Raw genomic sequence first — 10,923 nt, 5'->3', positions numbered from 1 at the left:
CTCTGTTCAGTAGTTGTGAGGGCTCACCAGGTTCAGTTTTGGGACCCTTGCTTTAAGATATGTGGACAAATTAGAAAGAGTACAGTGGAGAGTGACAACAAATGATTAGACACCTGAGAAACATTCCTTATAAAAGAAGGAATCCTAAAGAATTAGGATTATTTAGTCTGGACTGACGTGGGGATTTGGTAACCAACTATAAATACCTTTTACAAATTCATCAGGAGGGGCAGCAAGAAATAGGAGATGCTCTGTTTACCAGGGCACCCCCTGGAATAACCAGGAACAATGGCCACAAACTGACAGAGAGCAGATTTAGGTTGGACATCAGGAAGATCTTCTTTACAGTGAGGGTTGCCAGAATTTGTAATGGGCTCCCCAGGGTGGTGGTGCTCTCCTCTACCTTGGGGGTCTTTAAGAGGAGACTGGACAAGCACCTGGCTGGGGTCATATGACCCCAGCACTCTTTCCTGCCCAGGCCAGGGCTTTTGACTCGATGATCTACTGAGGCCCCATCTGACCCTAACATCTACGAAACTATGAAACCTGAAGGGTGGCTATAAGGAGGATGGAGCTAGCTTATTCTTTGTTGCTGTAAGAGACAGAAATAGGAAAAATGGTCCCAAATCACAGCAGGAAAAAATTAGATTGGAGATTAGGAAGATGTTTATTAAAGTATTGGAATAGGCTACCAAGAATGGTTATGACTTCCTATTCTTGGATGTTTAAGAGTAGGTTAGACAGATGCTTGACTAGAACAGTTTAATCAGGGATGATCCTGCCTTGAGCAGCAAGCTGGACTAGGTGTCCTGCCAGAAGTCTCTCACAACCTTACTATCCTATGTTTTTGTATGATAATTTGACATATCCCTCATTCCACCCTCTTTCAGTGGTGATATAGATGGTGCATGCACCAGGTGAAAGCACCATCACACTGTCCAAGCCAGAGATCAAAACCTTACACCAAAATATTACCTTCCCCAACCACATTTTCTTCTTTCATTCCCCACCTCATTGACTTATGCATACTGTCATTTATTATGATGTTTCTTTTGGACCAAGGTAACTCTCTTACCTTACCCCCTCCTCTTAAACTCTATGCTCCATTCCTACACGAGAAAAGTTCAGTCCACACAAAAAATGAGATTTCCCTATTCAATAGGTTTGCCTCTTTAGATTTTACCTCTATTCTTTTTGGTCTTTCTGCAGGAGCTAACTTAGTTGTGCTTCTTGTATATCACAAAGTTTATATCACTCCATTCACTGCCACCACATTATAACAGACAGGAACAAAACTGACAGGCATGCACTGAAGCCAGAAAACAAATCAGAGAAAAGTGAAAATGAAAACTCAAGCCAGAAAGAAAATCCCCCCAAAAAGGCTGTAATCAGAGGACCACTGGGAGGGAAGCGGGTACCATCCACACTTTAACTTAGAAAATATTGCTACTGTATAGATCTGCCTTTATAAATTATCTGTGAAATACAACATTTAAAATAATAGGATTCTCAAATTTATAACTTAAAAAATATGAGTATTATTTTTGCTCATGTTCTGTCAAGCCTTAAAAATGCTCCTATACCCCTCCTCCAAAACACCTTTTCAGAGAAGAGACTCCTAAAACCTGTACTCTATAACTTTAGATTTTCTATCATAGTTCTGATTTTGCAGGCCTGGCTTCGCTTGGAAGCAGGGACTGTCTTTTATTATGTATATGTATCACACCTAACATAATTGGGCTCCAATTCCTGTTTGGGCCTCTAGATGCTACTCTAATACAAATAAATCATCAAAGTAGTGGTCCTTAGCTGACAGCAGAGGCAGAAGTTGCTTTAGGCTAACACATGGGACAGGACCAAGAGAGAATTCACAGGCACTGACACAAATACTAGGCTAAAACATAGTACCAAGAAGTAGGAATCTGCCTCAGCCGCCTCCTGCTCTGTGCAGCATGGTTGGGGGTGGGATGGGGGTGCAGAGACTAACAGGATTCACAGTCCTCACCTGTAATTAGGGCAAGACCCATATGCACGTTGGGCTACTGAGGTCATGGACTAATACTGCAAGGTAGAAGAAGAAGCTGCTAATGGGCTGGGTGGCCAACTGCCTATCAAGAATTTCATAAAGCAGCAAAGGTTCTCTTCCTGAATAACTACAGGTAAACAGTGTCCTTTAGAGGCTGCTTCTCACTGAAGCAGCTGCAGCAGTTCGCTTCCCACTTCTAACCAACCTAGCATCTGCAAGGTGTAGACAGAAGTAGGAGCAGCTCCTGGGAGAGAATGGTTCTTTTTTCCCTCTTCTCCTCTGTCATGGCCCCAACAGCTAGCAGACCAGTACATAAGCATCTTCTCCATCAACCATCTTGTTGAAGGGTCTGACTTCTCTCCTCTGCAAGTTAGTTACTGAAATGGTCCCCTCACGATGTCCTTCATTTTTACCTACCTGCTGCAGAGAAGAAATAAAAAAATAGAGTAATTCCTCTCTCCATCCCTGTCCCAGCATATCAATGGATTACTCCTCTCTTCAGGGTAAGACTAAAAAGCAACTCCAACCCTTGTTTTCAACCAACAAAAAAGAAACTAGAAAGCAAGCAACTAAACCTGAAATTGGAGCATTTTGCAAAAAACTTTCAAGTAGGGTCTACTGTAAGAGAATGTCCTAACTGTAAAAACAGGTGGCTGGGAATTTGAAGAAAAAAAACATTATACTCATCCTTTAAATGCACTACTGTGCATATCAAAGTCAAATAGGGGACAATAATTTTCATTTACTCACAAATGAACTACACACTTTGCCCTTATTGAAATCAACCACATCTGTTTTCCTAGATGGAAAAAAAATGTTCATTATTGACTGGACAGCCATTCTGCTACAACTTCCATTTATCTTAATAGACCCTCAATCCAATATACCATAGTTACGTTGTGCTCAATTAAACTGAATCTCTGTCACCATAAATTCTAGGGTGAATTAGGAAAGGGTCTGTTAAAAGATGATACAGGCCATTCTTTTGTGATGGTTTGCAGTTTTCTCTCCCAATACATTTTCTTTTTATTTAGCACTTCCATTTTTATCCTGTGTTCCTCTTCAGCCATCTCGCATTCCCTTTCAATTTGTTGTATTTTTGCCACATGCACTTCATTCATTTGTATCAGCTGTAGTTGTAAAATTGACATTTGCTGGTGATGTTCTTCCTCTTGCATCTTTTTCAAAGCACTTTCCTGAGTGGCTTTACTTCTGTAGTTTTTATCTGTTGCTATTCTGACATCTGAATAGGACGACTCAGGTTGAGAGGTGCCTTCACATACTGGGAAATGTACCAATTCTCTCTCTTCATCACATAGTTCTTTATTTGAAACAACAAATGATACTGAAAGACAGAAAAAAGTCCTATTAATATTCCTTTCTCCATCAGCAAAGTTACTGTATAAGCAATAAATACACAGCCATCAGTCCAAATAAACAGTACATTTCTTTAATATAATCTAGATGCCACCAGATAATAATCTTATCTATGATACTTGTGTTCTCTTTACAACATTAAAGTGTAAGAGTTTGAATCTCGCTCCAATTTTAGGAGATTCACAGTTGATGAGGTACTATCTGCAATAAAACAGAAGACATATTACTTGGTCTTTAAAATACCAGTCATACACACCACAGGAATGCATTTTATACTAATTATGCCACTTGATTCGCTTTGAGAAATACCCTGATATTTCCACAGAAAAGAACTGAACTACTTCTGCGAATCTATACATGTGATTAATGCGCATGAATAAACTTTGGACCTTATTCCTCTGGAGATTTTTTTGTGCGCAGCAGCACATATGTAGATGCTGCCCTGGCTGGTTTGGGGCGCAGAGTGCCTTAGTGTGGGGCTAGCTGGCAGGCAGCCCCTGCACTGAGGAACCCTGTTCCCCAGGCAACCACTTGGCAGCACATGGAGAAAGGGAGAGCAACCCTGACCCCATCTCCATGTGCTGCTGAGTGGCTGCCTGGGGCACAGGATGCCACAGTGCAAGGACTGTCTGCCAGCTAAGCCCATACTGAGAAACCCTGTGGTTCAGCCAGCCAGGGCGGTTTCTACCCATGTGCTGCTGTTCATGAAAAAAACTCTGCAATAAGGTAGTACTTGTATTTTACAAGACTGCACTGCTGCAGAGTGTACTAGCTTTGTGCATCCTAAGAGGGGCACATATGTAGATGCTGAGACATTTATTGCGGTTAATTAGTCAAATGCACAGTAAACGTCTTGAGTAGGTATGCCTCTTATTGAGTAAAATAGTACACAGTGCCACATCTATATGTGCCATTAGGAAGCAGCAATAAACTGCTGAGCTTATTGCTCTGCGATTTATTGCTCCCAGGCACACAATTTACACGTGCGCCTGGAGCGCAGCACATTGACCCAGGTCACAGCAGCTCTGGCTGGCAGGGAGCCCAGGGAGCCACCTGCTAGCTCAGACCTGCTCTGACTGGGCTCAATGCGCTGCAGAGGGGGCTAGCTGGGGCGGGGCAGGAGAGTGTTTCAGTGCAGCAGGCAACCCCTGCACTGAAGCACTTCTGTGACCCAGCCAGTTGGCTCAGTGTCTACATGTGCACTGCTGCACATGAAGAAACCCTAGAGCAGGGTAGGACTTTTATTTACAAGTTCTATGCTGGTGTGGAGTTTATTAGTTACATGCACTCTAATGGGGTGCACATACAGATCCAGAGCTGTTTTCTGTGCAGTTAATTAGGCAACTGCACAGTAAATGTCTTATGTAAATATGCCCACAGTGTAAAAATAAGGATGTAAAATACGACTCCTAAAATAGGAGTAACAATGTAAATCAGGACCATATAAGTTCCATTAATATAAACATTGCAAAAATGAATGTACCATTTTGATTAGAGAAATGTTATGTAACAACGCAGGTAAACTTTTTGTAATGGTAGTGTAAGGGTTATGTTGTAGCCATGATGATTTAGAAATTATGTGGGAGGATGATATCGTTTATTGGACCAACTTATAATGAAAAATCCACAACCTAAGGAAAAAAAAAGAAAGATGGCTAACTTTATCTCAGCTACATAGTTCGTCCAATAAGGATATCACCCTAAGAAATTCTTTCTCTTCTTAAACTTTTTAGCAGGTTATAGAATGATCTTCATTAGGCAAACCATGATACACTGTCTCTATTTTTGTAAGGAATTGATTTTACCTAGTAACAAGCTAATATAAATGAAACTGAACAGTAATATTTCATTAGCCAGTGAGTCTCTTCTGCCTGAGTATTTATTAACTAAAGTCTCACTGGTTAGACCATTTTGTGTGGGCAGCAGAGCTCGCTTGGCAGTGCAGTGCAGGTGTAGTCTCCACACCTCACTCCATCTTGCATGCAGCTGCCCCTGCGGCAGCCTGCACGGAACCAAGCCCTGCCTGCACCATGCTCCCACCCAGGGCATCCCACACCATGCTCCTGTCCTGCGCCTGCCAGACAGCACTGCCCTGGCCCCAGCCAGTGCACACACCTTCCTGATGGGACTGCTGCTGCAGCCACCCAGGTACTGCTCAGTTCCCTCCACCTCCAATGGCTCAGCTCCCTCCACCTCCTTCTGCTGCTGTACCACTCCAGGCAGCAGATAATGCAGGGAAGCCATGGGCCTGCCTGACAGGCAGCAGATGCCCATCCATGCAGGGGTAAAGCTGCAGCTGGACAGCTCCTGCCCTGGCACACCGGGCTCTAACTCCAGCTCCCAGCTGCCTTCCACACACTCTACCCACCCAGCATGATGAGCATCCCCCTGCAGGTAGCTGGAAGCTGGAGCCAGAGCCCCACATGCTGGAACAGGAGCCACCTGGCTGCAGCTTGCCCCCTGCCTGGCTCAGTGTGCGGTGCCTGGCATGCATCCTCACAGCTGCCATCACTCCCCTGTGCTACCTGCTACCTGGAGCAGTGCAGCAGGGGCAGGAGGAAGAAGAGAAGGAGCTGCTAGAGGCAGGGGCAGCTGAGGAGTACCCAGGTGGTTGCAGCTGCACCAGGTGTAGCCCTGCCAAGAAGCTGTGCATGCTGGCCAGGTCAGTCAGCGGGTGCGGGTGGGAGCGCAGGCTGCCCTGGGCCCCATGCGGAATGCCACAGAGGCAACCACAGGCCAGATACAATCAATTGGTGGGCACTTGCCTGCTGCCCGCAGGCCATATCCATGCAGTTGGTGGCCCGGATCCTGCCCGTGGACCATGTCTTGCCCACCCCTGGTATAGGCCTTTGTCATGATAGATACATTTTCTATAGGTTTAAAACGAACAATGCATTTTCTTTCAGAATGCATTTGGCACCTCTCTTCAGAATATAAATGGGCCAAATAATTACTAAGAAACCTAGACTATTGAACCAAGTTTTGACTTGCATATTTAGGATATATGTTAATTGCATACTGAAACAGTTGCATTAAATTTATGTGCAGAATTTCTCAATTTTCTCTAGAAATAACCTTTAGGAAGAAAAGTATATGCTGTCTATTAAAATTTCATGTTGGATAGAAAGTTGGTTTCATTTAGAAGCTTGCATGCTGCTACAGTATGTTCTACATTGGCTATGTACTTTTTGTTTTATTTTCAATATTTTTAAAATAGATTTATTCCACTGAAATTGCATATATTAAAATAAATGTGAAAGTTTTTTTTACAAAAGATTGTACATGCAATGAAAAGGGCCAGAATCAAGCATAGAAAATTCTTGTCTTATAGAAGAGTATCAAAAATTGCTGCTGGTGGCAACATTTTTTTTTTTACGTTGGTGATCAAATATGCTTTTTCCAACAAAACAAAGGTTTATAAAGAATCATGAAAACCTTTAAGGATTTCTCTTTTGTGATGAGCCTGCATGATGGATGAAGTAAAAGAACATGTTGGAAAACTGGCCACATCCATGTGTAAGTAATAAATGGTGAGTTTAAAATGCCTCTTCAAACTTATATAAACAAAATCAGATTTCACTACTAAATGGTCTAGTGAAATACAGAATCTTACAGCATCATGGTTCTGAACTACTTTTTGTATAGACAGCTTTTTTTGAATACAGAGATTTATACTGCTAGTTTAACATCCCAGAAAGAATTAGTTATAACGATAAAGGAAACTCATATACGTCCTTTACTAAAACAGTGATTGCTTGCAAACATTAAAAAAGAAGAAGAAATGTGCTAAAGCTGTTTCAGTCAGCTATTAGACAGAAGTGCCAAAAAAGCCCCACTAAAGCACCCAATCTATACAGACCTTAGGTGAGCTGGGTCCAACTAACGTGCTGCCTCTTCTGGGCATCTGCTGGGCTCAGTGCATGAGTGCGCTAAGTTTAAAAGTAAAGCGCTGCTTTTTATTTTTTTAAACGTTTGCAAGCAGCCAATGTTATTTGGATCACTACCGCAGCATTTATACCTTGGTTAGAAGTATCAGGCTGATATTCAAAGTCTTCTTCTGGCGGACTCTGTAAAAAGTACATTTGCTCAGGCATCATGCTGGCAATCTTCTCTTTTCCTATGATGTGAGTATTTATAAGAGGACTAATGCTTCTTTTTACTTTCTCCCGTCTTTCATGTGCCATTATCTTTTTTGTCCGTGCTTTGATATTTTCCCAGCATTTCTTTAACTGCTTGAAATCTCTTAGTGACACACTAGGCTGAGAATTATATTCATGGGCAAGTGCTTGCCAAGTACGTTGTTTCAATGCAATAGTTCTTGCATCACTTTTTTTACATTCAAGTACATATCTGTACTTTTCAACTAATGCAAGTAGCACACTCTTTTCCACTTCAGAGAAGTATTTAGCAGGCTTTATTATTTCGTTTTGCATTTTCTACTTTTTCTTCAGGAAGCCAAATATCCTATGAAAATAAAAATAATTAAAAAATCGAGTCAGTATTGCTTTATATAGCAAATGAGAACAAAATTAGGTTTTCAGTAACACTAAGGTGCGGATTCTAAATCACCTTCTTCCATACAATAGCTTGAAGTAAAATTTCAGGGTAACAAAAGAAAACATTCAGATTATTAACTGAAGAAATATCACTTGTTAGGTAACAATCTAACAAGACGTTTGGTATATAACCAAAACAGGATAAGCAGATTTTCCTAGCTTGGTTATGATTTGCAGACCAGGTTGCCATATTCTTTACCACTCTACTGAATAGATGTGCCCAGCTGCAAACATTCTGTCTACAGCAATCACCAGATTTAAATGATATGTCTACTGGATCTATTTCATCCTTTTCCAGCAAACAGAATTTCCAAATGCTAACCTAAACTGTATCAGAATCTACTTATGAATAGCTCCAGCTAAAGGGATTTCAAAACCTCAGCTGGCAGCTTTTTGTGACCAAGTGATTTGCTTTACAAATATAAAGAACATGAAAACCACATACACCAGTTATGATCTAATCACCAGCGCAAGATATTTGCATGCACATAATTACACATTTCAGATATTGGTGTCTTTAGAGAAGATTGAGTGGAAACATGATAAACTTCTTTTTAATAACCTTTGAAATTTTTGAAGATAGGTACAAACTGCTCACCACGCCCACTGTGAATAGGACAAAAAGAAGCACAGGCTTAAACTGCAGCAAGGAAATTCAAGTTTTTCTAGGAAGGTAGGGAGGGAAGAGAAGAGAAGAAGGGATTTCTACATGTAAAGATAGTTAAGTACTGGAACTGATTACCACACGTACTTGAATATAAGATGACCCTGAATATAAGAACAACCTCAATAATTAGATTCTATATATGGAAAATTTATAAATTTGATACAATTTTTCAGGTATGGAATCTAATTTTTGGAATTTTGTTTTGAATGTATCTCCTTCCTACTGCTACAACAGGGAAAATAAATCTGGGGGTTCAGGTAGCCTCTCTGCCCCTCCTCTCCAATATCTTGCCCCTGCAGCCACTTCCCCCCTCCTTACGGTCAGACCCTGATTTCCATGTGCACATGGAAGTAAGGAGCAAATCTGAAATAACTGACCTTGAAATAAACATGCCTGTAAACATCTGCATATAGTTCCCACAGACTTAGCTCATTTATAATTGATACATTGTACCTTTTTTGAAATTGCTGCAAGTTTTAGCACAGGTACTCCATAAGCACACTTTAAAGCAGCACTTTGGCATCTACTTAATCCGTGATATTAGTTCAAATTCAAAAGGCTCATAATTTACCATATAGTACATTGGACTGAGCCCTGCAGAGTTGACAGCATTTCAAGCCATGGTGACTTCACAGCTCAGAACTACTCAGTATGTGTGTATACTGCAAGTGTACAAGGCAGCAGTGGGGGCCAAGCTGAACGTCAGCAAGAGCACCCGCCTGGATGTGGACGAGATCAGGGACCTGGACTCCCTGGGGGTCTCTGTCCCTCGTGAGGGGGTCAGGATCCTGGGGATAGATTTTGACCTGGAGCTGAGCAGCAGAACAGCATGGGAGAAGACAGAGGCCAAGGCAAAACAGAAACTGGGACTGTGGCACTTGCGTTCCCTCTCCATGGGGGGGTGCGTCATGCTTGTGAAGGTGGCATTGTTACCGGTGCTTCTGTACAGCACACTGGTCTTCCCCCCTTCCGACAGCGATACCTGCAGGATCCAGAGGGCCATGTGCGTTTTCTTTTGGGGCTCCAGATGGGAAAAGGTCGCCCGGAAGACGCTGTACAAGGAAAAGAGGGCCGGGGGCAGGGGCATGCCAGAGACCCTCCTGTTCCTGTGGGCCAAGTACGTGAGCACGATCTGTAAGCCGGCGACAGAGGCAGACATCAAAACGGCATGTCTCGTGAGGTACTTTGCAGGGCACATTCTGAGACACTGGGGGTCTTCACCCCGACTAACCACAGGCCATGGATCACGAACCGTCCTGGTTCTACGAGGCCTTGAACTGATGCTGTGATGTGTAGGCCTGCAGAACGCAGGCCCGGCGACCATGAAAAGTCACAGGAAGATCCAGGAGACGGTGAGACTAAGGGACATCATGTCACCCATGAATCTGCTCCTGGGCGATGCACGCCAAGCCGTGTGGGAGCACATCCACCACAAGGAACCGCGCAAAGATCACAGGGACCTAAATTGGCTTATAGCTCACCGAGCTCTCCCTGTGAGGGCCCGGAGACATAGAGAGGGGCAGTTGGGGATATCCAGCTGCCCATGGCCCAACTGCCACAGGGCCACTGAGACAACAGAACACCTCCTGTGGCTCTGCACCTGCGCCCAGGATGTATGGAAGAAGGTACAGCAGCTCTACGAAGTGGTGACCAGTGTCAGCCGGCTAACCAGCGAGGCTGTGCTGTACGGGGACCTCACCAAAAACCAGGGGAGCCCCTCGCTTCGGTTTGACCAGTTTGCATCCTGTGTCAGGAGCGCCTTGTGGAAGGCCAGAAACATGCTCCTCTACAGACAAATGGATGCAGAGGTAGTGGGCTGTGTGAAGATGGTGCTGAGCAAACTCCAAACCTATCACCAGAAATCGGTAGCAGAGGATGGAGAAGACGCAGCGAACGAACGCCACCTGGCACAGGGACACGTGGCACAGGACCATACAACCCCCGCCAAGGGAAGAAGAGAGCGACAGCAGCGGAGAAGAGGAACAGACAAGTGGAACGGAGGACAGCAGCAGTGACAACAGCAGCAGCAACAGGTCCTCCAGTGGAAGCTGCAGCGACAGTGACAAAGAGGCCATGCGAACTGAGTACCTGACCCCGGAAGCAGGGCACTGGTGGATGCGAAGGGAGGGCTGGTCGGAGAGACCAGAAAGGACTGAGTGTGTGTTTTGTGTGTGTTGCGTGTGGTTGCGGACTTTGTAATGGGTATGGGTGGCCAGCGGGCCTTTGTATGGGTGTGCAGGTGTGGTTGTTCTGTAACGGGATTGGTTAGATATATATAACCATATATATATATAGAG

General features: G+C 43.6%; 1 protein-coding gene across 2 annotated transcripts in view; it reads right to left on the bottom strand.

Annotated features, from left to right (window-relative positions):
• Positions 1-647: 647 nt before the first annotated feature.
• The window catches only part of MSANTD3 (Myb/SANT DNA binding domain containing 3), a 25,870-nt gene continuing 15,594 nt past the window's right edge, over positions 648-10,923 (bottom strand). For both annotated transcript variants that reach the window (XM_019509171.1, XM_019509172.1), the window contains exons 2-3: positions 7,422-7,867; positions 648-3,371 (exon numbers count right to left, since the gene is read on the bottom strand). In XM_019509171.1, coding sequence (XP_019364716.1) covers positions 2,962-3,371; positions 7,422-7,836 — 825 coding nt within the window. In that variant the 5' untranslated portion in view covers positions 7,837-7,867 and the 3' untranslated portion in view covers positions 648-2,961. The remainder of the gene's footprint in view (positions 3,372-7,421; positions 7,868-10,923) is intronic.

Source organism: Gavialis gangeticus, unplaced genomic scaffold, assembly GCF_001723915.1.
Source record: "Gavialis gangeticus isolate Ggan-Ray unplaced genomic scaffold, GavGan_comp1, whole genome shotgun sequence".
NCBI classification, from domain to species: Eukaryota; Metazoa; Chordata; order Crocodylia; family Gavialidae; genus Gavialis; species Gavialis gangeticus.
This window is presented reverse-complemented; position numbering and strand designations above follow the sequence as displayed.